This window comes from Pongo pygmaeus, chromosome 19, assembly GCF_028885625.2.
Source record: "Pongo pygmaeus isolate AG05252 chromosome 19, NHGRI_mPonPyg2-v2.0_pri, whole genome shotgun sequence".
Taxonomy (NCBI): Eukaryota; Metazoa; Chordata; class Mammalia; order Primates; family Hominidae; genus Pongo; species Pongo pygmaeus.
In genome coordinates, this window is record NC_072392.2 from 25,316,081 (window position 1) to 25,343,777 (window position 27,697).

At 47.8% G+C, this 27,697-nt stretch overlaps 1 protein-coding gene across 1 annotated transcript in view; it reads right to left on the reverse strand.

The window, feature by feature from the left end:
- Nucleotides 1–27,697, reverse strand: part of LOC129016814 (tensin-3-like) — a 153,054-nt gene that overhangs the window by 101,109 nt on the left and 24,248 nt on the right. Inside the window, exons 2-3 of the mRNA XM_063656953.1 lie at nt 23,098–23,209; nt 1,219–1,256 (exon numbers count right to left, since the gene is read on the reverse strand). Of these exons, the coding sequence (XP_063513023.1) occupies nt 1,219–1,256; nt 23,098–23,209 (150 nt within the window). The remainder of the gene's footprint in view (nt 1–1,218; nt 1,257–23,097; nt 23,210–27,697) is intronic.

The window sequence follows — 27,697 nt, forward strand, 5'->3', positions numbered from 1 at the left end:
AAAAAGTCTCTTGGGAGAAAAGAAATAGAGCTATACTAGTCTAGTTCTTCCAACTTTGTGTGTGTGTGTGTATTTGTGTGCACACATATGCATGTGTGCGTGTGAGCACAAATGTGTTTGTGTGCATGTGTATTTATGTGCACACACATGTGCGTATTTATGCATGTGTGTGTTTGTGTATGCCTGAGATCGGGAGTGTCGGGGAAACCAACCCCCCTAGTCCTCACATGGAAAGCAGACCCACACGCAGTGAGTTCATGGTAACGTGAAGTCAGCTTCCAGCACAGCCTTCCACTCGGAGCCCAAGGCAGGGCTGGAAATGATCAAAACAGCTGACCCATGAGGTCTGTAACAGTAGCAAAATCCCAAGACTCTAAAACTCCTCTTCCCTGGACCTACAGCCATGGAGACAACCTGTCAGGACACCTACGGAGCCCCCATAGGCAGGGCCAAACAGTAGATAGGGCAAAACACTGCTGACACCCTGACTGCAAACCCAAATCATACCTGGGGATTCTGTAAGTACAGCCACCATCCCCAGGAGATCTGAAGGTGTGAGCACCAAGACAAGGTAGAAAACCATGTGCTTCTTCCTTGGGGTGTCTGTCACTTCCCACATGGCACTTCCAGGCCACCTCACTTCCCCACTCACCAAAACCCTAAGCCCAACAGGACATAGCCAGGCCTCCTTTGGTCATAGGGGCCTTCGGGCAATTTAACCTCTCCAGAGACTCACAAACCTCAGTGAACATCACTAAACCTTACTCCAGGGTTCCCAGGTTTCCGTGGCAGCTGAAAACCCCAATCCATCTATGCACAACTATCTCCAAAATGAAGCAGAAAAGTCCCCAGGCCAGGGGAATGCCCTGGATATCCCTGCTCCTGCCCTCTCTCCGCTGAGAGGCAGTATGACAAGGCAGTGAGAAACCAGGGACCGTGCGCCACTGAGAAGGAGCCGTTGATGTGGCCAGGGGACAACTGTTGAATTCTTATCTGAAATCAAATTCTTAAGAATTATTTTCCATAATTAAAATCGTGGATTTCAAAGCTCTTTGGTTTATCCTTGAGATGAAAGGTATACACCGTATCCCAGCCCTGGCTTTCCTAAAGAGTTTTCTTTCCGTGGCTGCAGTCCAAAGAGGCCCCCCCCACACATATCATTCAATGAAGGCCAAGTCAGCTTTAAAAAGTCCCACGGGAAAGCAATGGAATGCTTACCTTGGCTTCACATTTCTTGTGGCAGGAATACTTGCAGGCTGGAAAAAAAAAGAGAGAAAGAATGTGTGTCGAGCAGTCTCTCTAGCAAGAATTCTTACATCTTCAAACCCTCTCAATCCTTCAAAATCTCTGGCTTGAAGATCCCATAGGTGGCCTCTCTCTGGCACGAGGGAGATTTTTACATATGACACACGGCAGTGTGGACAGAAGGCAGTGAGGACGTGGTGTGCAAGAGCAGAGTTACAACTGTTGTCTGTTAGCAACAGCTCAGGTGGCTCAGGTAGGAATGTCTTGGGAGCAGGGTCACGAGCAGATTGGTTTTCCAAGGGGTATGTACGTCCAGCCAAACTGGATCCCTAAAGAAGAATAGTGAATTTCAGCAGCAGAAAGCATTCATGTATGCCCAGAAATTATGACTGATCCCTGAAAAAAGAAGAGAAACCGGAAAATGCCCCTTAAGAATCAGAATTTAAAGTGTCCATGAAAGACCGGATTGGAGCCTTTAAATTTGTGAGAAAGTCATGCATCTGGATTTTGGAAGTGCTTCCACTTCCTGCCAACCTGAGAACTGACTGTCAGAATAAATTCATGTCTAAATTCCTATAGGAGAATCCTTCCAGAGGGGCCACTGTGAGAACGGAGCAAGTCCTGTGTCCCTTCGAGTCCTGTGTCCCTTCGAGTCCTGTGTCCCTTTGGAGGCCCTAACAATGCAATGCGGAGCTGGAACTAATGTGGATTTCACAGGCCCTTCTGCCCAGAGGCTGCAGCTGTGATGATGAGGCATAAACCTCCCCACGAGCACCATGAGCATGCTGCAGTCAGGCCTTGCAGGACAGGGAAAGAGAAATGAACCAGCAACACCTAATAATCCCAACACAGCCTCCTGTGCCAGCTCCAAGGGAGTGTCGGGTACATGCCCTCCCTTCCCCCAAGTTTGCCAGCTCACAGGGACAGCTGTGGGAGAAAGGAAAGAGACTTGGGTTGGGGAACAGTGACCAAAGCCTCCTATCCAGGCTCTGCCCCTCTAGCTGGGTCTTTGTTTCCTCCCACGGAGCTATCATGGGTCAAATGGAATCCTTCAAGGGACCCTGTTTTGAAACTAGAAAGCAATGTCCACATGCAGAAGTGTGTGGGACCTGAAGACCAAGGCCTCAGAAGTCAGGGAGAGGGGCCCCACATCCCAGCTCTGCGTGTCGACACCCTGTGACTCCCCCTCCTGCACTCTGTTTTCAATGACGTATCAAAGTCAAAAAGGTTTGTGTAGGGTTGAATGAGGATGAAACAGATAAGGTCACTTGCCCATGCATGGCAATTATTAGAACTCCAGTAGTTACAGCTAGGTTGTTATCTTTGTATGATCTATGTTTTTGAATTGCTGAATTGTCGTTCTATACCTTGAGGTTTGTAAGATTATTCACAAAGTCATGTATTTATCCTACACCTTCTAATGGGCAAAACACACAAAGGTGATCAGTGATTTTCAAATCAAGAGAGACTTGCCATTGGGAAACAAGGGGCTTCCACACAAGATTAAAAGTTCAGACAGAAACCGTCCCTGGCAGAGGCCAGCACAAAGGACTGAGATAAGGAGAAGGGCAGTGGGCAGGCCTCTGGCCTCTGGCTGAGTGAGAGTCAGGCAAAGAATTCTGCCCACACACGTTTAGCAGCATGTCACAAGACCACGACATCATGCAGCGGTTAGCCTTCCAGATGGCCTGGGTGACCTCATCTCTTGGCCCCCATGTCGGTGTATAGCCCCCTCCCACAGTGAATCAGCTGGGCTGTGTGACAGTGCAACCTGGCAGAGGGGACGGTGTGTGACTTTTGTGGCTAAAAGGCATCATGGCTTCTGTCCTGGTCTCCAGGATCACTCATTCTGAGGACAGCCAGACGCCATGTTGTGAGGACACTCAAGCAGCCCTATGGAGAGGCCCCCATGGAGAGGAGCTGAGGCTTCCCACCAACAGCTGGCCCCAGCTTCCCAGCCACAGAAGTGCACCACCTCGGAAGCTGGTCTCCAACCCCAACCAAGCCTTCAGATGGTGCAGCCTCTCCAGAGACCCTGAGCCAGAACTGCTCAGTCACCTATGTCCCAAATTTCTGATCATTGACACAGTGGGAGATAACAGATGCTTACTGTTATGCTAAGGTACTAACTTTGGGAATCATTTGTCATGCAACATTCCAACTCAACACAAAAAAATGGCCCTGGTCAGTGCAAGGGTGGCACTGGTATGATACATCCATGGTGGGTGGCCTACTCGGCCACCAGACAGCCATCGGCACCGTAGGACAAAATCATTAAATTCAATTATCATAGTGAAATCATATAAACTGCCCATGAGCCAAGACTACAATCCTGAGAGGCAGGACCATTGTTTCTGGTACGTAGAAAGTGACCCTCAAAGTTTTACATATGTTTGGACTAGGACTTCACATTCGATTGCCAGCAGCATGGGTAATCCTCAGAGTAGCAAGTCCACCGTCAATCTATCTGTGGCCCAGCTCTGGTCAGCACCGCACCAGGCAGTATACGAGATACTTTCCCGTATGTTACTGCACTTGCTCCTCATAAGCACCTCTCAGGGAGAAACTGTAAGGGTGACTCAGCCAAGGGGGCAGCCGTGGTCCATGAAGGTGGGACTCCAGCCCGTCTGCGCATCAAATTCAGTGTTTTCATCCACCCATACTCTCCCTGCCTTTCTGACATATTACAAAATATGAATCTAACAGTGCCCAGGCCCAGCTTCCTATCCTGCCACCCACAGGAGACAGCTCCCTGCCTGCCCTAACCCTGCCCATACCAACCTCAGCTCCTCATTCACGCCATCCTGCACCCACCTCCTGGGCCCAGCTCAGCTGCCTCCATTCCTGAATTCACACCCTTCTGTGCCACTGACCCATCATGGCAGGTCATCATGGCTTGTCACATCATGATGATCTCCCTGTGTCCATCTCTCCCGATGGGCTGCAAGCTCATCAAGCGACAGCGTCTCTGTGGTGCATGACCAGGGTCTCACAATAGCAGCGCTAACAGGAGTGACAGGCAACTGATACACTCAGCACCTAAAAGCTTGCACTGCATGGGTATTACCAAATTTCCACCACACCCTGGAAAGAAGCTACCTATCTTCACCTGTTTTACTAATGTGAGACTGGGGTTTGTGGATGAGACTGAGGATTCATGTGCTGGACAACTGTGTCCCAATCCTGACCTGTTCCAGGTCTGCTTTCAGAAGCCCATAGCCAGCAGGCCCACACGCTGTGGAGACCTCATTACCTGATCACCACTTAGGGATTTGGGGCTGTGAAGGTGCTGGCCACAAGGGAGGCTCCAAAACAGCAGAAGAACTTCACACCAAAATCCATCTCTGAAGCACACAGGCCCAGAAGAGGCCACAGGTCACTTTGACCCTCAGCCACGCAGACCTGCCTCCTTTTTGGAATAGCACTTGTGTGAGCTGGCAGCTAAACCAGCCACCTTCTCAGGGAATGTCATTTTTATTTGAAAGAACTCCTAGCAGACAAAATGTGGTTATTCAGACTCAAGTGCTTGTCATTTTCTCAAAAATGAAGTGAGTCTGTCATCATAAACCAATGTCAAAATTTGAGATTTCAAGTGAAAATTAGAATTTTAGAAGACTAGTACCCAGGCCAGATGTGGTGGCTCACGCGTGTAATCTCAACACTTTGGGAGGCTGAGGTGGGCAGATCACTTGAGGTCAGGAGTTTGAGACTAGCCTGGCCAACATAGTCAAACCCCATCTCTACTAAAAATACAAAAAATTAGCTGGGCATGATGATGCATGTCTGTAATCCCAGCTACTTGGGAGGCTGAGGCACATGAATCTCCTGAACCCAGGAGGCAGAGGTAGCAGTGAGCCGAGATCATGCCCTGGGTGACAGAGTAAGACCCTGTCTTAAAAAAAAAAAAAAGACTTGTACCCGTCACCAGGGCCTAACAACTCCTAGGATATTTCTGTTAAAATCAACAATAATATTAACAAATGTGGGGATTTTCCTGAGATTGTATAACAAATATGTCAACAATTAGAAGTTCTGCGAAATTGTCAGTGAACCAATAATTTCCAAATGTCCAGTGCATGGTGTTCCACACCGGGTAAAAGATACACTTGGTGTGCAAGACAGGCCAGTGGATTTTAATAAAACAGAGTAGGAAAAACTCTACTGATACAATTTCAGATTCCACAGTGAAATTGAACTTCAAGCAACTGTCACTTGAGTTCTGGTGTAGAATCAAAATGGATTATCTACAATGGCCTGAAAAGCCTATTAAAATGCTTCCTTTTCCAAGTAGATATGTTTATGGTGCTAGATTGTTTTCAATGCTTCAAACCAAACATTGCAGAAGACTGCACGCAGGGGGAACCAGCCTCTTGATTAAGGCTGCGTAACAGAATCACAAAAAAAAATGCCCCTCCTCTCATTTTGTTGTTTTGAAACATACAGTTATTTTTTATTAAGCATATGTTCATTTTAACATATAATTGGTTCATTACCATTGTTTTTAACTGGCTTAAATATTTTAAATACTCATCAGTTTCCCATTTCTAATAGGGTAAATCGTGATGAATACAAACCACACTGACAGGAGCCCTTTAGGGTCTTCTAGGACCCTAGCAGTGGGTGCCCGAGACCCGCAGCCCGAGGGCAACCCTGTTCATTCTCCTTGCCTGAGGCTCTCAGAATGGGGTAAGGACCCAATTTTGACCAACAGAAAGGTAAGTGAATTCTCCCAGGGGCTTCTGGCGCAGACCTTCCCACTCCTGTGAACGAAGCAAGAGAAGGAAAATGCCTCAGCCTCTGGAACCTCCCCCTCTGAGCATGGAGCTGGACCCACAGGAAGAACCTGTAGAACTCGGGCTGCAGAACCGGGGCCCAGGCACACTGCCCGGAGCCCGCCGGCCGCCGCACCTCCCCCTGCAGAAGACACATGCCCTGCTGGCTGGGAGAGGCTCCACCCATGCAGCCCCGTTATTGGCTGCTACGGTGCCTTCCACGAAGCTCAAATGTACTTTAGACGCCTTGTTCCACCTGTTCCCATGGGGACCAGGGAGAAAGGCACATTCTCACTCCGTTGTACGAATAGCAAACTGCAGCACAGAGCAGAAGCTGCCTGCCCTGGGTGACAGAGCAGGTTAAGCAGTGACACCAGCTGCCAGCCCAGCTCTACGTGGGCAGAGCCCACCTCCCAGAGCTGGACTGGAACAGCCAGTGAGCTGGTGTGCAAAGGCTCTTCTGTGCCTGGTGCAAAAACTGGGGCTCCACATGCATGAGCCCACTAAAGCAAACATCCACCATGAGCTACACACCAGGACCAGGAGCAGGTGTCCAGGGACCTCAGGAGTCTGAACTCACATGCTCACTCCAGCCCCTCTCCAAGGATCCATGCCAGTCATGTCCCCTCTGGCACCCATTTCCCCTTCTGTAATTAGGAGTAGAACAGGGTGATAGCCAAGATTCCTCTCTGCCATGAAAAGAAAAGTTTACCTAAGCAATAAAAAGATAAAATAACATATATATACAAACAAAATATTAGGTAGCTATTGAAAAATTATGATCTTAAACTATTTCACATGTGAGAGTTCTTATAAAAGGCAAGACTAACAGATATACAGCGCTCTGTATTGTATGAAATAAACTTTGTGACAGACGGACATATGCGGTGTCCTCATCCATAGGAGAGAAAATGACACTGGAGAGACACATCACAACTCAGAAAGAAAGGAGGAGCCAGACAATAAAACTGGGAACACTGGTTACTCCATGAAAAACATCATCATAATAATAACAGAAATACCATGAATTTTAGATGCATCAATCATGGAACTGATTCGGAATTGGAAAAGCTGAAATGAATATTAGAATAAATATCAGAGAACATCTTTGTGACCTTGGAGAAGGGCAGGCATTCTAAAACAAGGAACAAGAGTATGAACTAAATGAAAAGATGAGTAGATGTGAACAAACCAAACATTACAACTTTTGTGTGACAAACAGGCCACAAACAAACTTAGACAAGCAACTGACTGGAATGTTTGCAATGCACAAAGTGGAAAGATAAGAAACTGACCTTTTCTGAGGACAAATGTCATCAGAAATTGGCAAAAGTTCTGCCTAATATCACAGATAAGATTTAGTATTCATAATATAGTGAAGTCTTAGAAATTTAAAAAAATGATTTTTAAATTTATTAATTTTCAAAATGTTATTTATTTATTTTTTTTCTTTTTAGAGATGAGGTCTCACTCTGTCACCCAGGCTGGAGTGCAGTGGCATGATCACAGCTCACTGCAGCCTCAAATTTCCAGGTGCAAGCAATCCTCCTGCCTCAGCCTCTAGAGTAGCTGGGACCACTGGCGCGTGCCACTGTGCAGGCCGATTTTTAAATTTTTTGTAGAAATGGGGTCTTGTTTTGATGCCTAGGCTGGTCTCGAACTCCCGGTTTCAATCGATTCTCCTGCCTCGGCGTCCCAAAATGCTGGGATTACAAGCATAAGCCACCTCACCACGCCCTAAAATAATCTAATTATTAAATAAGCAATGAGCAAAGGATTTGAAAGGCTGCTTTGCTAAGTAAACAGAAATGCTGCAGGCAGCTTTTCTGTATCTTTTTAGATGTTCAACCTCATGTAATCACCAGATGAATGAAAAACATAATAAAAAGGAGACATCACTTTTCATCCATCAACTTGCAAAACTGAAAAGCTGAAATATCTCAAGTGAGAGTCAATGACATTCCATGCAAGTAGGCGCCACCAAAAGCATTTTCCTGTAAGGAGCCTGTCCCTCCTCCAGCCCAGCTTACCCTCCGGCATCTGAGCTGGTGTGTGGCAGGCCCCTTCTCATGGCTTTGCCTGAACACTCAGCTCCACAGCTGACAGTCTGCAAACCACACATCAGTTCCCTTGTCAGACGAGGTTTCCAGACTCATGTTTAGGAATCCTGACTCCCGCTACAGCAGTTACAGCACAGAGCTGTCTGGCTTGCAAACGCCCAACATTTTTATATGTTGTCTTGGAACTGCTATTCTTCACATCTCCACGAGCCTTGGGAATCCAGGCCACTGTCTTACAGGGTTGTCAGAATCTTTTATACACTTGACACATATTGACCAAGTTATAAACAAGCCTGTGAGTCACCCTCTGCTTCTCCTAGCATCAATTGTCAAGTTTGCCAGCCTCTCTGTGTCCCAGTAACAGGCTCCACAAGGCAGGAGGGGAGTGACTGACCCACAGCGGGGGACCGCCAGACAAGGCAGTCACATTCACTGCTCGACCCCATGATCCCATTGTTGCCTTGTTAGTTTTAAATAACTACCATGTTCTCCTGGAGTCCTAATACTGCATCTGGCCCAAAGCAAAAAACACACACCTACCGACCTGCCCGTCTATCTCCAAACTTTTTTCTGTAATCACTTAGTGTATTGCTGACTCTGTCAGACTCAAAGACAGGACACAAAACTCTCATCTTTCTCTCCTAGCAGGTGCTTAATAATGTTGGGTTAACCGTGTGGAATAACCCATTACCAAATCTTTCTTACAAAACTCCCTTCATCCCATTTTCCCTCTGGTCTCCTTTCTCAGCTTTCTCCTTGCTTCTTTTCTCCTTTCTCAGCTTTCTCCTTGCTTCTTTTCTCCTTTCTCCTTGCTTCCTTTCTCAACTCTCATCTCCTTTAGGCCTTCCCTACAGCTGTCTCTCTTGTTGCAGCGCTTCTTTATTCTGTGCCATCCTGTCTAATTCCATGATAGTCTCGCTGATTCCACTATTAGATCCCAGAAAACCATCTCTCAAATGGGGAGCATTTATGCGTGGCCTGACCCTGGATCCTCCCTGGATCTTCCTTCTTCCAGGGACCAAGTCCCACAAAACTTGTAACTTTTGGGGCCGAATCTACTCAACTCCAGAATGCCGAGACTCACCCATAACAGAGCCTTCCTCTGTCCTCTGTGAAATACAACCAGTTTGAAATATCAGTGGCAACTGGACCATGTTAGGCCACCCAAGGGAACTCAGTGACATGTAGTGAGAACGGATTGCCTCAGAGTCCTAACTGATGGTATGAGCACACCAGCAAGGTTTTGAGCAGTGTAAGAAAAACCACAACTGGACACTTAACCCCATTGCTCAATGTCATTTCTATCTTTTCTTTCCCTTACTTAAAGTTCCAAGAGTAGAGATAACAGGGCCCTTACATGTTAACATAACAGTTTTTAAAACATGAAATGTTTTCTTTCAACTTAACCACACATGAAATTTGCATGTAAATAGGAGGTTAAAATGTGAAAGTCAGGGACCTGAAAGTCCAAGGATGAGCCAGAAAAGGAATGGTAGAAATACTGGCCTGCATCACAGAATATGCCCCTAACCCTTCTCCATCTATCATCACCATCAGTATCATTATGATCAGCATCATCATCACAATCGTTACCATTGCCATTGTTACTATCACCCTCAACTACACTACCACTATCACCATCACCAGTCACAGCACTATCATTACTGTCATCACCATCATCATCACCATCATTGTCACCATTCATCAACATCATCACCATCACCATCATCATGTCTACATAATCACTAGTGCCGCTGTCACCATCAACCACACCATCACCATCATCATCTCCATCAATTACACCATCACCACTCACCATCACCATCATGATCATCTTCACCATCACCATCTTCACCAACATCATACCATCATCATCACCATCCCCATCAACACCATCATCACTAATATACCATCATCATCAATTACGCCACCATCCACCATCACCATCATCGTTACCGTCATCACCATCAATTACAACATCATTATCGGCATACCATTGTCACCCTCATCACCATCACTAACAACATCATCATCATCATCGTCATTACTGACACCATTGAACACTTTCTGGAGCTCCTCAGTGTTTGTGTTTCATGTGTATTTACCCTGCTATTCCTCACAATGACTCTAAGCAGAAAGAGGCAGAGCAGGAATGCTGGCAGGCTGTCTCCACCATCCACCTCAGCTCCACCATGCTCTACTGCTTCCCCAGAAATAAGCCAAAGAAAGAACACCTCTACCAAAACGTCACATCACTGTGATGCATGATTACTTACATAATCTATGTAAAGGGAATACCTTGTTGTCTCCAGGTAGCATGTACACAAAGGGATCAAAATGCAAAAGTGTATGACATATGTGAATTATTACTAGAGAACACTATGAAATTGTCTATTTGTGGAGTGGTCTCTATATAGTCTATTAAGAAAGAGAAAATCCTAGAGATTAACTACTCTAATGTACAAATTGTAAAGATCACGGCACTGAGGAACAGAAATAGGGTGCAACTGTCCAGGGCCACAGCTTCCTGTGGAGCAGCCCATCCCTGACTCTGCCAGGCTCCCATCTACACTTGCAGTGACTGCCAGGACCCCATCTCAACTCAGTGAGCAGAGTCCTCACATCCTACCTCTGTCCCGTCTAAACTTGCAGTGACTGCCAGGACCCCATCTCAACTCAGTGAGCAGCATCTTCCCATCCTGCCTCCGCCTTATCTACACCTGCAGTGACTATCAGGACCCCATCTCAACTCAGTGAGCTGCAGCATCCCCACATCCTGCCTCTACCCCATCTACACCCACAGTGACTGTGCCCGGCTCCTGGCTCCAACTCAGTAAACAGCATCCCCTACCCTGCGAATGCCCCATCTACACATGCGGCAGCACCTAAGGAGATGGGCCAGGTCCATCCTCCTCCTACTACACTGACAAGAGCAATGGCTAAAATGATTTCCTGTGAAGATACACAAACACACACAAATAAAAATCTAGCTCATGTGGGTCAGGTGCAGTGGCTCACGGCTATAATCCCAGCACTTTAGGAGGCCGAGGTGGGTGGATCATCTGAGGTCAGGAGTTCAAGACCAGCCTGGCCAACATGGTGAGACCCCACCTCTACTAAAACTGCAAAAATTAGCCGGGTGTGGTGGTGGGCACCTGTAATCCCAGCTACTTGGGAAGCTGAGGCAGGAGAATCACTTGAACCTGGGAGGCGGAGGTTGCAGTGAGCCGAGACCACAGCATTGCACTCTAGCCTGGGCAACAAGAGCAAAACTCCATCTCAAAAACAAACAAACAAACAAAAATCTAGCTCATGTATTGTATCCCAGTTCAGCCTGGTGTACTTACACAGGCTCTTTTTCCTTCACAGTGTCATGGGGTGTGCCAATTCTATGGTCCTACTGGAGCCTGGCCAATGTTGACTGACGACAAGAATGTCCAACCTTGCAATAGAAACCCTGCTGTGCTGTTTTCCTGGATGGTCTCCACAAGCCCCGTTTCAAATCACACTCATCTTACCAGGGCTACCAGCCACAGCATCCTGCAGCCCCATGCTTGACAAAAGAAACCTAGAGGAAAGGTGTCATTACCAATCTTTACCCGCAAAAGCCACCCACAGGGCAAGCCTCAGATAAGTCTCATCGGGAAAGGGAAGGGGAAGAGCTCACCTGCAGGGATCTTCACCACCTCCAACAAACCAGATGTTTGTAAAGATGCAAAGTTAACCACAAGTTAATACTCACCAAACTAAATACTTCTGCCTTTTATTCCCTCATTAGTTCCACCGGTATTCATTAATACCCAGAGCGGAAACATTTTGTAACCCTATAAATATGTCCTGGAAACCTACAACAGGGCAGAAACTGATCTGGGCCTGGATACAATTGGGAACACAGAAAACATTCATGAATGTACACTGCAGTGCAAGAGGAAAGGAAAATCAACAGGAACCGTAGATTCAATCAGGATGACATGAGGTACAGGAAAGTAACTCCAGGAAGGTGCAGAGGGAGCCTAAAGGCAGAGGGAGGGTTCCACACTCATTTCTGTATCAGGGGTCAAGAAAAGTCTGAAGAGACAAGAAGAAAAATAGCAGCAAATGGGTGAGAAGGTGACAGGGAGCTGGGTCAAACAGCCTCAGGGAGGCCAGCACCCAAAAGGCGCTATAAAATTAATTGTTGAGGGCATCAACCAATCAATAATCAATCAATCAAGAATCAGTCAACAATCAATAATCAATCAATCAAGAATCAGTCAACCAAGATAGTCACTCTCACAAACTCCAGTATTTGCACAGGCCTTTGTGGCAGGTCGACTGGGGTTGCGGAGACCCCAAGACTCTTGGCTGCACCCAGACTGCCTCCCACAGCACCATTTCCTCAGCCAGGTGCCTCCTAAAAGGGAAGTTAAACCCTCCAGACCATCCTCTGTTGAACATGAACTCAGGAATGGGGATAAGGCTCAAGATGCTCCCATTTGAGCCAGAGCAGCCGTCTCTGTGTGCCCGTGTGGCACAGGTAGGATTCGATGTCGCTGCATGGTCCCTCCGCTGATGTCAGAGGGCGGCCATCTCCATGCTCTTATCTATTTGCTGTTCTCACTCTCTTCACAGATCCTCACCTCCCCACGCCAGATCTGCCCAAGAACACTGAACCACACTTCAAGACAACAGCCCCTAAAAACTCTTGAAGTTTTCATCCCCAGATATTCAGTTTTACTCTTTCTCTCTCATTCTTTCCATGTAATGATTTTCTTTTCTCGAAAAATTATCGTTGGGGCCAGGCACAGCGGCCGACGCCTGAATTCCCAGCACTTTGGGAGGCGAAGTTGGCAGGCTTATTTGAGGTTGTGAGTTGGAAAACAGCCTGGGCAACAGTAAGACCCCCATCTCTACAAGAAAGAATATAAATAAGTAAGTAAGTAAGTAAATAAATAAATAAATAAATAAATAAATCATTATCTCCCTCAAGGGATTCTTATCGTATGGGCATGATTCACGTGCTCAGATATGAATCTGATCCTCACACAACCCCTTGATGAGTTTCAGTTATTGTCCTCATGTGGCAGACCAGGAAACTGAAGCACAGAGAGGCAGTGGAGCTGAGGTCTGAACTCACATCAGCCTGGCTCTGGAGATCACAGGTTTAACTTTTGAGCCTCTCAGAAATCAATCAAGGTGGACTTAATCTTCACAAATAGGACACTGAATCAGCTGCGGCACTGACTAATGTTGATGAGGCACTCAGGAGCTGACAGAGTCCTTTTACGTCCCTTGACTCACATGTTCCTCCGAACAGCCTGTGAGTAGGGCCAGCCAGGCCTTACTGCCCACTTCACAGTCCAGAGAATCAAGCCCAGAGTCAGTGAGACCCGCTGGGGCCCCACCTGCTGCTTCGTCTCGGGGCGCCAGCTCCCATCCCTAACATTACTTACATAATCTATGTATAGGACGTACCTTGTTGTCTCTTTACCTTGTTGTCAACCTGCCCCCCATTTAAGATATCCCCCCCAACACAAGGCACAGGTGCAAAGGAGAATGTCTCTGCATCTCCATCAGATATTCAAAGGGATCATAATATAGAATACTGCAAAATGAAAGGAAAGAGAGAAGATGGTACCAATCCCTCAAAAACATCTTAAGTCTAACTCAGGAAACCCTCTTAGTAATTGTCTACTTCAAATACACGTTTGGAAGGAAACAAGTCCCCCACCTCACTCTGTGTGTGAGCAGACCCCAGTGGTGGGGCCACTCATCACCATGTAAACCAAGAGCACCCTCCCAAGAACCCCAGTCCCCCACACACATGGGTGTGACTGTCCAGGACTTCTTTGTCCCTCACTAGCCCAGCAGCCTGGTGGCAGATGTCCACCTGTGTGTGGGTGGCCAGCACCTGACACGGTAGGCACCTCCTAGACCCATGCTAGCCACAGTGAGCTGGTTGGAGGGGCGAGGGTGATAGGGGAGCCTGCCTGTCCATGCTCACCCTAGGTTAGGGGCCATCTGGCTGACTCATGCAGAGGCCAGGCTTTGACCCCATCCTCTGGAAAAGAGCTCCTCACATTTCTTTTTTTTTTTTTTTTGAGACAGTGTCTCACTCTGTTGCCCAGGCTGGAGTGCAGTGGCGCAATCTCGGCTCACTGCAAGCTCTGCCTCCCGGGTTCATGCCATTCTCCTGCCTCAGCCTCCCGAGTAGCTGGGACTACAGGCGCCTGCCACCACGTCCGCTAATTTTTTGTATTTTTTTTTAGTAGAGATGGGGTTTCACCATGTTATCCAGGATGGTCTCGATCTCTCGACCTAGTGATCCGCCCACCTCAGCCTCCCAAAGTGCTGGGATTACAGGCGTGAGCCACCGCGCCCGGCCGCTCCTCACATTTCTAAACACTTCAGGCCTGCTAGTGTCCCAGGGTAGCCGATACCCCCGTGCGCTCCGTGAAGCACAGCACTGCCTCTTCCCTGGCTTCGAGGATGTGGAATCAGAAGTTGCCACTTGGCCTTGTCCCCCTGCCACACCTAGGCAGACCTTGCACACCCAGAGAGCAGCATTATATCCATCTGAATAAACCGACAGAAAACAACCCCACAACTTAACATAAAATTCCAGTTACTGGAATCCAGTTACTGCAAAACAAATACTTGGATTTATGAGCTTGGCTACATTACTCAGTGAGTATTAAGAATCAAAATCCACCAGCACAATCAACTAACACATCCCAGACGTCCCTGGCATGCAGAAACCCCAAATCCTGACAACCCAGACCGTTGAGAAACATCTGGGAGGGGTCCAGGCCTTCTTCCCAGCCACAGAGTTAGAAAACAGGAAGGATTTCAGGCAAAATCCAAGAGTAAAGTCAGTGTGGAGGCGGCTGAGAAAGGCTTTGTATTGCAACAGAGGAGCAGAATTTAGAGGCAGGGAAGTGCTGCTTCCCATCGGATAACCACCACCGACCAGAAATTACTCAGATGAAATTTGACCTGGGGGCCTCCTTCCCCTTTGGGAGCTTCTGGAAGATTCTGTCGTGTTGCCACTTCTCTGGATGGGGCAAGTCTGATGGGACGGCTGAGCTCAGTTCCCCGGTGGGAGTCAACCCCACGGTGGGGCTGGGCTTGGCCTCAGGGTGGGAGTCTCACCACCTCCAATTGTTCTGGAAAGAACTTTGGAAATAACATCTGGAGCCATTTCACATGGATTTGCCAGACAAGAGCAGATCAATGAGCCAGGTGTTTATCTGCACAAATTCATCTGGATTGTCATGCAACTTACATTGTCTGTGCACCTACTGGGCTCTAGGCCCTTTGCTGAGACTCAGGATACCCAAGTAACAGCAGTGCATCACATCATAGTGGGGGCAGTCGGCCCAGGGGAGCAGATACATTCATAAACAAATGATCAGAATACAGCAGTTCCTCCATCGTCCTGACAATGCCCACACTCCCTGCCCACCCACCTCCCCAGAATTTCCTGTCCCTCCTCTGTGCTCCCAGGGCGGCTGCAAATACCTCTGATAAAGCACTCCTCACACGGGATCCTGTTCGTGCTCACTGCTCCAGCCCACTAGACCCCGAGCCCTTCGAAGCCTTGGTCACCGTGGGCATCGCAATGCACCAGACGCCGCACCTGCTCAGTAAAAGTGTGCTGGTGAGGGTTCACCCTGCAAGACAAGACAGCACTCCACTTTGGGACGGAGGTGTCTGCCCTGTGCACAGGCACCTGGTGAACAACACAGAGCCAGCCCTTCATGCCTCCTGGGCTCCAGCTGAGGGCAGAGAATCACTGCCCCAGTGAACATCCAGATGGCTGGCTAGTCACTGGCCATGGATAGTTCTGGAGGGAAAAGGGCAGATGCTAGGGGACACAGTGGCAGGGCAGGGAGGCACCTTCCTGAGGACCTGGTGCTGAGCTGAAACCTAAAGGATGAGGGTCAGCAGGCAGAGCAGCACAGTCCAGCAAAAGGTCAAAAATGAGCCCTGTGCAGCCGGCCTCTCAAAGCACCTGGGGGATTCAGGAGAGACCAAACAAGGCAGGCACAGCCTCAAAGGGCCACCATGAGGATGCAGGCACACGTTCTTCCCGCTGGATGGTTTACAGTTTCCCAGAGCCGTTCTCTGAGTACAAACAGGACAGGAGCGGAGAGGCAAACAGGAGAGTGAATCTCAAGGGCATCCCAGCCTGGGCAGACAAAGGGCCAGATCCAGGGAAGCTGGGTTAGGAAGGAGGAATGGGAGGTCTGCAGGGTGATGGAGACCGGGGCCCAGCCTCCAGGAAGAAGGCCAGCAAGGGTGGAGCAGCAGGCAGGGCTGGGGGCCAGAGCCTGGCCGGGGCTCTCCCATTCAGTGGATCTGGGTCCCAGGTATCAGCAGGGATGGGATGCCTGCCCCCCAAAAGTGGGTACACCATATCCCCCTGCCTCCTCAGAGGCAAGCAGGATCATAGATTTATTGCTTGCGTTAAGTTAGAAAACTAAAGCCTCTGTGCAGCAGCAGCTTTTGCAGGCCAAGGGCTCTCAACGGGTGACATTCCCTGGTGTGTCTCCCTAAGGCATTTCAGATCTGCCCACCTCTAAGCCCCAAGCCTCTGCACTGGAAGGTAGTCCCATCCACACCCCCAGGCCAGCCTCATGGCCTCCACGTAACTTCCCATCCCCCAGTACTCCTGCTCTGATGATGGGGGCTTATCTCAGCCGCCTCAGCCTACACCATGACACCTCCTGTCCACAGGGCGCCTTGGCCTCAACAGACCATGGCACCTCAGGCTTGGGAGCACCCCTGTCACCTCAGGCTTGGGAGCATCCCCGAACACCTCCTGGTCTCTAGCACACACATTAACTTAACATAACTGAAAAAGCTAATGAAAACAATCATGCCTAAAAGACTTCTGAAACATGGAATCCTGTATGTTTTTTAAAAAGAGTTTCTAGGCCGGGCGCAGTGGCTCACGCCTGTAATCCCAGCACTTTGAGAGGCCGAAGTGGGTAGATCACAAGGTCAGGAGATTGAGACCACCCTGGCTAACACAGTGAAACCCCGTCTCTACTAAAAATACAAAAAAATTAGCCGGGTGTGGTGGCAGGAGCCTGTAGTCCCAGCTACTCGGGAGGCTGAGGCAGGAGAATGGCATGAACCCGGGAGGTGGAGCTTGCAGTGAGCTGAGATCCCACCACTGCACTCCAGCCTGGGTGACAGAGTGAGACTCCATCTCAAAAAAAAAAAAAAAAAAAAAAAAAAAGAGTTTCTATTGTTTATTAACATAATTCCTAGAGCTATGTGCACAAAAACATAATGTCTCCCCCAGTTTGGGCTATTTAAAAATTACCCTAAACTAGGTGGCTTATAAACAGTTGCTTATTTCTCACAGCTCTGGAGGCTGCAAGTCCAAGGTCAAGGCACCACAGATGCGGTGTCTGGGGAGGACCCACTTCCTGGTTCATAGATGGCGCCTCCTTACTGCATCCTCACCTAGCCAAAGGGGTGAGAGAGCTTTCTAGGGTCCCCTTCATAAGGGCCCTAATCCCACCCGTGAGGCTCCACTCACAAAACATAATCACCTCCCCAAGGCCCCACCTCATAATGCCACCATCCCATGGAGGGTTAGAATGTCAACATAGGAATTTTGGGGAGACACAAACGTTCTGACGGTAACACAGGGCACACGTGAGGCAGTTCCAAAAAACTATCCCACAGAAAGAAGACAGACACTTCTCTAACGGAAGTCCTCAAGATCTCAGTGCACACATGCCCAAGGGCACAACACTCACCACGTGCTTAAGTCAACAGCACCAGAAACCAGAGGTGGGCCCGTCCCTTGAGTCAGAATGCCTCTGCCTCCAACGGTGCCCATGGCTGCTCTTTCCTCCCAATGCCTCCACCAAGCGCCTTGAGTGGGGGTCCCTCCTCGGGGATGGAGCCTGCAAGTGCTCCCTGAAGGGCAGTGACCCTCCTTTCTCCAGAAGGCAAAGGTTTTCCTTCATCTGGGCCAGTTCCTGGTTCCTTCTCCTGATAATGGGCCTCCTGCCATGAACTCAACAGGACATGCAGCTTCCTGAGCCTACCACATCCTCAGCTTCTGCCAGTTCTCTCTGCAAAAAGCAGCTGTGTGCTTGCCATCACCCACCACAAAGAAAGGACCCAGGGACCATGGGGACAGACCCTACTGAAGCCCACCAGCCCAGAGGGCTCAAGGCAGAAGAGCTTCACCATATGGGACCGCTAAGAGGAGAGCAAGGAGTGAGGGAGGAATTCAGACACACACACACACACACACAAGAACACACATGCATGCACTGCAGGCAGCCAGGCTGGAAAGGTGTGCACAACTCAACACACCATCCCCAGGATTCACAGCCACCAAGCTCATGGCAACTCTTTGGGGAGAGGCTGAACCAGCGCCCTCTGAAAGGCAGCACATCCAGGATGCAGTGCAGCACTGCCTGCCAGCACGAAGCAGCCGTCCCCTGGGAAGGCGGTGGTCCTGCCCTGCACCTCACTGGCCTGGCAGACCAGGCCCTTTCACGTACACCCCTCCCTGAGTCCCAGCTCTGCACCACTGGATCTGCATTTTCATGCCCATTTTAGGGTTGAGAAAATGGGCTTCATAAAAGCCTACTGTCTAAAACTGCCCAGAGTGAGAGTGGCACAGCCAGAACTTGACCCCACATCCTGATCTCTTTCTACTGCCTCTAGACAAGATATCCTATCCTAGCTGAGGGGCCCAGAGCCACAGACAGGGACACAGCGGGAGCAGGTGCCTGTGTGCCCATAATACCTGCATCCTGGCTGCCCCTGGAAAGGAACCAGCCTAAAAAGGCAATGGGAGCAGCAATGTGTCTCTGCGGTGGAAAGTAAGCTGTGGGGGAGGAGGAGGTAAAGAAGAAAGGGATAAACCAGGCATGAGAAGAGGGGTGAAGTCACCTAACAGCATACCTGTCCATGAGTGATTTTCTTCAAGGGATAAAAAAATGTATATGGCTTTTTTTCCCCTTGTTACCTCCACTGACCAAGAATCTATTTCACCAGTGAGAAAAACCAGTGCTATACTGGGTTCCCTGGAGTAGAGGAGCATTAGCCAAACAGGACAGAAGATAATGCTGCACTAGGACAGAGCTGGCAGCCCCATTGCTTGTCCATGTTGGGTACGTGTGGGGTCCTCCAGGCCAAAGTGGGCCTTGAATCCTCAGAGGTGATGCTCTAGGTGTCTCGCTGCCTCACACTGAAGCAGAACTCCAGAGAGTTCCAAGAGGAGGTGGGAAAGCATCAATACCAACAGAAACCAGTAGACGGGCTGTGGGGCCACCACACTGGGCCTTGTTCTCATGAGTGCCTGGATGTTGCCAGAAGCATGTGAAATTTAAACCATTATCTGGAGATAGCATGCCTTACTTCATCTTCCTTAACAACCAGATGACACACAGCAAGATAAGCCTGTTGAACATCTTGTCCAGATAGGGCACTATTTATTCCCTCTCTTCTCTTTCAAGAACAAAAGCTGCTCCTGTGCGCATGCACATTTTCTGTTTCTATCTCCCTCAAGATAAGATAATGGACGTCGTAGAGCAGCTGAACTCTACAAAGTGGTCTGAACAGAAGGGATGCTCTCACATGTTCCCTCACAATGTGGAATATCTGTGTGCTCAAGCAAATGCATTCACTCAGACGCATGCACGCATGCACACACATGCAATCACAGGTGTGTGCACTGCTTGTCCTCATATGCATGAACTCAATCATGCATGCATGCACCGCACACATAGCCATGCATATGTGCACCCACACACTCAGGCACATACACACCACTCTGGCAGGCCTCCTCACCCCTCCCTAATATTTCACACACCACATATTTAAAATGCCACAAAACAGAGTTCATTTGGAACCAGATGATCAATCTGGGGTCCTTCCCTGGCCCTTTTGAGTGTGTGCAACTGCAGGACAGAGGAAGAGACACAAGTCCCAACCCAGGGAAGGCACTAAGATGATGATCCTCCAGATAAAGAAAGAAGACAGCTCCCCACCGTCCAAGACACGCTTGCGTGTTTCACAGCTGGAGGCCGTGCTTTCTTCAAGCTCTTCTCTTTCATTGGTTACATTTACTTTGAAAATAGTCAATGCTACTTGAATGGCAGGAACAGAATACTGAAGTACTAAAAAGGATGTCTGAGATAACTCTTCAGTAAACTCAGTTTTCATTTATACAAAGAAGGAAAAATTACTCCTCAAGCAGTATAACCAACCTAGTGCAGCCCAAGCCACTGTGGTAAGTTGTGCAAAAGGCCTCTGTGTCTAAGCAGCTCCCCCACTGGATTACAGCTCAAGGATGTGTGGTGCAGAGGCTAACCAAACACACATGCGGCATCAGCCATATGGAGCTACCCACAGTGGGTTCCCTTCAGAGCAATCCTAACACCAATAACAAAACTAAGTGCCACAACGCTGGCTGTGCACTTTAAGCCTGACTTCTGCCCTTGGAACAGCCCTAAGTCCTAGACCCAGAGTGAGGAGACTTTGCCCATGTCAGGGGCAGGGCCAGGACCCAGCTCTGTCTGACCTCCGCCTTTGCTCCCAAATCAGACCTGTCCCCACATAGCACCTGACAGGCAGAAGTCAGTTCATGGGGAACCTTTGGTTTGCAGCTTTGCCTGAGATGTCATCACAGGATGAGGAAGCCGAGAACAAGCCCAGGGTGTCCCTGCTGGTGCCATGCTGCTCATGACAGCTCTCCCAGTATCGCCCCGTGGCTCCGCTGGCACAGGACCAGGGCTCTAGGATCAACACCAGGCCCTTATAGCTCTGATTCCCAGGCTCTCTGGGCTGCTGGTTTCATGGTTCCAATTCAACCACGACTTTCCTTTTCCTTCTTTTCACACTTGAGAGTCAAAGTTAGAGACCAAAATTTTAAAATATGAGCATTTCTGGCCGGGCGCCGTGGCTCACGCCTGTAATCCCAGCACTTTGGGAAGCCGAGGCAGGCGGATCACAAGTTCAGGAGATGGAGACCATCCTGGTTAACATGGTGAAATCCCATCTCTACTAAAAATACAAAAAAAAAAAAAAATTAGCCTGGCATGGTGGCAGGCACCTGTAGTCCCAGCTGCTGGGGAGGCTGAGGCAGGAGAATGGCGTGAACCTGGGAGGCAGAGCTTGCAGTGAGCCGAGATCGTGCCACTGCACTGCAGCCTGGGTGACAGAGCAAGATTCCATCTCAAAAATAAATAAATAAATAAATAAATAAATAAATAAATAAATAAATAAATAAAATATGAGCATTTCTATGAGAATGACATTCAAAGATGGGGAGACTCCTTGGGCTTCTATTTTTGCCATGTTCCTGGAAAGGCACAAAGCCCCTACTGGACCCTGTAGGGTATGTGGGACACAGAGGGGCTGCTATGTTTGCCCACAGACATTTTAGAGCAAGCTTGATGGAGGACGCCTGTCCAAGAGCATCAGTGCAATTTCTCATCACTTTACACCTGCAGGCCCCAAACACAAAGGGCCACCACATTTGGCTGACATGGCCCTCCTGAACTGGACAAGCTATGCAGGGGAATGGCCAGTGACAGGCCACAGCATTCACAGATGACCAAGACATCACCCAGTGCAGTGCCATTTGCAAATATGGGCTTATAACAATGGCTCACACCTGTAATCCCAGCACTTTGGGAGGCTAAGGCAGGAAAATCACTTGGGGCCAAGAGTTCCAGACCAGCCTGGACAACAGAATGAGACTTTGTCTCCAAAAAAGTAAGAAAATTAGCTGGGCCTGTGGCCCATGCCTATAGTCCAGCTACTGGAGAGGCTGAGGTGGGAGGATGGCTTGGGCCCAGGAGGTCAAGGCTGCAGTGAGCCCTGATCATCCCACCGCACTCCTACCTGGATGACAGGGCGACATCCTGTCTCAAAAAAAAAAAAAAGTTTTGAATCACAGGATGTCCTATCAGTTGGCTCAGAGTACACTATAGCCCATGTTCTCTGCCTTGGATGCAGATCTAGATGAATTACACAAATGGCTCCCTGGTCTCTGGCTTCTACTTAGCGACCAGGGTGGCCGGTACCCACCACTCATCCAACACATTCTTTAGCACTGACTTCTCCAAGGGGCCGAATCAGAGGAGGGGCACCCCAGTCTTCTCACCCACACTCAGGCCTTTGAACTGTAAAAGAATCCCAAGAGCCCCTTAGAGGCCCCTGGTCACATCCTCAACCCATTAAGGTTTGACTGCATGCATCTTTCCATCATAGGCACCCTAGTCTAAAGTGGCTATCAGGGACCACCTGCTGGGGGTCTGCAGGGAAGGAGGCACTGAGGGGGAGGTCCTAACACCACAGAAGCCCACAGGCTGAGACTCTGCACATTTTCTAGAGGAAATCCCCAACCCCGCAGATGAAATGATGCCAAAGAGCAGCCCCCGCACTCTCCAAGGGCCTGGTCCTCCTAGTGACTCCCTCTGTGTGGTTACCCCACTGGTCCGCCCAGCAGTCCCTGCCCGCCGACCATTCCCACATTCATTACAGTCACACATCTCTTACTAGATTTATTAATGTGCAGTCACAAAAGAATTGGCAAGTTCCATTCATTACTTGACGTCTAAATATCTAGTACCCAAGTTGGTGGCTTAGTTTAGTGACAGGATCTGAAAGGGGCCATACCAAAATGAACCTGAATTCTAAAGATAGAAACATTTCATTCGCAAACTTGAGTAAGAGATCTGAAAGTCAAACTAAATTACCTGAGTTACTGACACTTCAGAGCAGACCCGAGAATAAATGATTAATTTACAAATTGCTGCCTCCTCTCCCATCGGGGAACTCTGCTCTTTCTGTAAAAATGTCCTCAAGAGCACTTATCTGTGTAAATACGGTTGGCCCCTGCTAAGTAAGGGGGTGGGGGGTTGGGGGACATATAAACTAAGAAGGGGAATTCCATGATTTAACTTTCGGAAACTCCCGAAAAAAAGTTTTCGTTTTGTTTTTTGTTTGTTTTGCCTTGGATTAATCGGCGAAGAGAATCATAAACACAGAATTACCTTGGCATAAAATACCTTGACCGTCAATAATTTGTTTGCAAACTCCACACACTTTGGATTTTTTAAAGGCCTTGTTCTTAAAAGTGTGCAGACTCGAGGTTAATTCTTCTGGCTGAAAAAGTAAAGGAAGAAATTGTCAACGTTTCATCTCATAGTTTGTTTCTTTTTCCTTTTCGGGAGATAATAAATCTAGTGGAATTTGTAAAGAGCAAAAACAGGAATATTACCAAGCAAACACAGAACAAGAAACCATCTTGGTGATGCTAAAATTCCCAAGACGACCCACGGATACCCTGTTAGCATTCCCAATTCCAGAGTCCTAGACGGACGTTCACTTTCACCCAACTCATCAATCACCACATGGGGTGCCTAGAAACATTACATCAACCAACATCATTATGTGAAAATGCACTCCCTTCCAGACTTGAGCCGTAGAGCCACCTACTTCTGTGACAAAGTAATCCACATACACTTCTAGACTCTCAACCCTTTTTCTTCTGGAAAAAGTAATTAGCTAAACAGCACAATTATGTTATGAGGAAGTCAACTGGCTTTCCTGGTTCAAAGGTGTTCCAGAATCACCACTAAGCTCTTGAGCCTCTCTGAGCTCTCCTGCAGAAGAAGAGACAGTCCAGCCTGTGACACACATGTGGTTCTTCTTCAAACACAATTACAAGCATTAGCACTTGGAAAAACTAACCACTCGGCTACCTATTCATGTTTGTAGAGCCAAGGCTCCCAGCTATATGATAACCTTGTAAGAATTCAATTTGCTTTTAGAGTCAAGCACTAATCATATCTATTTGCTGATATGTGACCGTGTATGGATTCATTGAGGCCATTACTCACCCACTGGAATAATTAAATTTATTTGAAAAGATGAAATGGTATTTAGAATGTGGAATAAATGGTACAACTTCTTTAGAAAATGGTTTGACAATTTCTTATAAACTTAAACACACCTGTCTTATGACTCAGCAATTCCATTCTTATTTACACTAAAGAGAAATAAAAACCTATGTCCACAAGAGAAAGAATGGTCATAACAACTTTATATAACCCAAATGTCCATCATAATAACTATTCTATATGCTGGAAGGTTAAGTAGAGACCTGAAAAACATAAAAAGATCCAAATCAAACATTCATTGAGGAAAATGTAAGAATATGAGATGCAAGATACACTGGATGAGATTACGGGCAGGTTAGAGCCTGCCAGAAGCACAGGTGAATGAACTTGAAGACATCACAGTACAAACCTCCCAACACAAAGCACACAGAGATGAGACAACCTAAATAAATAAATAAACAAGCATCAGTAAGCTGCGGGAGAACTTTAAACAACATAACATATGTGTAATGGAGACTGACGGAGAAGGGCAGGGAAGGGGGGATATTTGAAAAAATAATGGCTGAAACTTTTTCAAACCAGGAGGAAAACTATAAACCCACAGATCCAAGAAACTCAAGAAATTTCTTGGCCAGGCACGGTGGCTCAAACCTGTAATCCGAGCACTTTGGGAGGCAGAGGCGGGTGGATCACCTGAGGTCAGGAGTTCCAGACCAGCCTGGACAACACGGTGAAACCCCGTGTCAACTAAAAATACAAAAAATTAGCTGGGCATGGCGGTGGTGCCTGTAATCCCAGCTACTTGGGAGGCTAAGGCAGGAAATCGCTTGAACCCAGGAGGTGGAGGTTGCAGTGAGCCGAGATCGTGCCATTGCACTCCAGCCTGGGCAACAAGAGTGAAACTCCATCTATCTATCTATATATATATATATATATATATATATATATATATATGTGTGTGTATTTCTAGCACAAGAAATGTGACAGGAACTACCCCCCAAGGCATACAATAATCAAATTGCTTAAACCCAGTAACAAAGAGAAAGACCTTAAAAACAACCACAGGGCCAAAAGACACATTACATGCAGGGAACCAACCATTAGGATAACAGGTTTCTCATTGTTTTAAAAAATATAAGTGAGAAGACAGCAGTATAATAGAAAATACTGAAAGATGGACACAAAGAAGGGAACAGACACCAGGGCCTACTTGAGGGTGGAGGGTGGAAGGAGGGTGAAAATTGAAAAACTACCTATCGAGTACTATGCTTATTACCTGGGGGAGGAAATAATCTGTACACCAAACCCCCATGACACAAAATTTACCTATATAATAAACCCGCACATGTACCCTGAACCTAAAAGTTAAAAAAATAAACAAAATAAAATAAAACAAAAAACTGAAAGAAAATGTGTCAATCTAGAATCCTGTACCCAATAAAAATAGCTCTTAAAAATAAAAGTGAACCAAAAACTTCTTAAAATATGTAAAAAAAGATATACAATTAAAGCCCAAAAAAAATCATCACCAGCTGACACATATGACATATTAAAGACAGTGCTTGGGCAAAAAGGACATGGCAGATGGAATTACGGCTTTACACCAACAAATGAAGAGCACCAGAAATGCTAATTACACAGGTAAATTTACGAGTTTTTCTTATTATTTAAAGCTCACCAAAAGATAATTAACTGTTTAAACAATAGTGTAATGTGACATATGACATATCTAAAAGTAAATTTTCTGATAAAATAGCACAAAGTTCAGGAAAGAAGAAAAGGAAATATACTATTGATGACAGTGGTTGCTACATCACACTGGCTGCAGCAGGGAGGTGCGGCTGGGGCTGCACTCTCCATGGAGCCGGTGGGAGCTCCGCCTCTTCTGAGTTGGGGTGGGAACTCCCTGGGTGCCACTGCAGCTGCCCAAACTGCAGCTGTAGATCCAATCCTCCCTGTGTTCTTGAGTGGGGCCAGGAGCAGGCAGGATCTGTCCCCCGGGGTGCAGCTGCAGCCACCATCCACGGCTGCAGACCTGGGCCTCCTACTCCAAGCAGGCGGGAGCTGGGGAAAAGCAGGAGCTCCCTGAGTGCAGGCAGCTGCAGCCACCCTCCCAGGCACAGGACCCAGGCATCTCTGCGGCCTGCACCCTCGGGGGCATGGAAGCCCCCCCCACCCCACCATCCCTGCTGGCTCAGGAGTGTCTGTTCTGGCTGCCTGGCCTGTCTCCTCTCCCGGCCCCCCACCTCTGATCTCAGAGCGGGATTGGGGACAAGTTCCAGGGCCTTGAATGGCAGCAGTAGGCAAAGTCCTGGACAGAACGGGGTGGGTCCTCAGTAAGGTCCCACCTTCAGGCAAGGGAGGGCCTGTAGGCTGGGGACGGGCTGCCAGTCCCACAGACTGGAGTGGGGACTCATGGTGCCTCTTCCAGCCCACCCATGGCCGCCCATGGACCAATCAGCAGGCACTTCCTCCCCTCCAAGGGCTTTTCCATGTTCAGCCAGAGCAAGAGAGAGGACAGAGAGAATGGAGAGCCCACAAGAGACCAGCTGCACAGAGGACCTACCCTCTCTGCCGAGAGCTTCAGAGACCTGCAGAGATGTTGGGACTTCCAGCTGCAGAGCGGAACCACCCTCTCCAGGGCCTCCTCTCTGCTGAGAGCAGCAGAGTTCGGGATGACCTGCCTACAGAGAGGACACTGTGGGTCTCCTCTGAGCTGTTTAACACTTAATAAAGCTTATCTTCATCTTCTTCACCCTTCCCCTGTCTGCGTATCTCATTCTTCCTGGACACAGGACAAGAACTCAGGCAAAGGTGCCACTGGCCACAGAGGTTTCCAGTCAGAAATTGGACATCCCAAAGATTCCATAAGACTATTATAAGGCTCTCATAGTATTCATGAAGTGGATATAATATCACTTGAAGGTAGCCTGTGATGTTACAGAGGTATAGTATAAACCCTAGAGCAACCACTAAAATCATGAATTGTAGGTAATAAACAAACAAGAGAGATAAAATGAAATAAAAATTATTCAATTAATCTAAATGGCAAAAGGAAATAAAAGAAAAGCAGAACAAATAATAGGTAGGAGAAATAGAAAACAAGTAGCAGGATGACAGAGTCAAACCTTGCCATATTAATAATCATATTTATGTAAATAGTCTAAATATCTCAATTATAAGGCAACAAAAGTCATCAGATTATATAAGTATATTTTCTTTTGAGATGGAGTCTCACCCTGTCACCCACACTGGAGTGCAGTGGCGCAATCTTGGCTCACTGCAACCTCTGCCTCCCGAGTTCGAGCAATTCTCTGCCTCAGCCTCCCAAGTAGCTGGGATTACAGGCAACCGCCACCACACCTCGCTAATTTTTGTATTTTTAGTAGAGACAGGGTTTCACCATATTGGTCAGGCTGGTCTCAAAGTCCTGACCTCATGATCCATCCGCTTTGGCCTCCCAAAGTGCTGGGATTACAGGTGTGAGCCACTACACCTGGTCTTTTTTTTTTTTTTTTTAAGACAAAGGCTAAAAAAAAGAAGTACCTTGCTGATGTTAATCAAAGGGAAGTTGGAGTGGCTATATCAGACAAAGTAGGCTACAGATCAAAGAACATTAACAAGGATATAGAAAGTCCTCTCATAACAATAAAAGGACTGATTCATCAAGAACACAAAACAATCCTAAACATTTAATCACTGATATGGTTTGACTGTGTCCCCATCCAAATCTCATCTTGAATTCCCACCT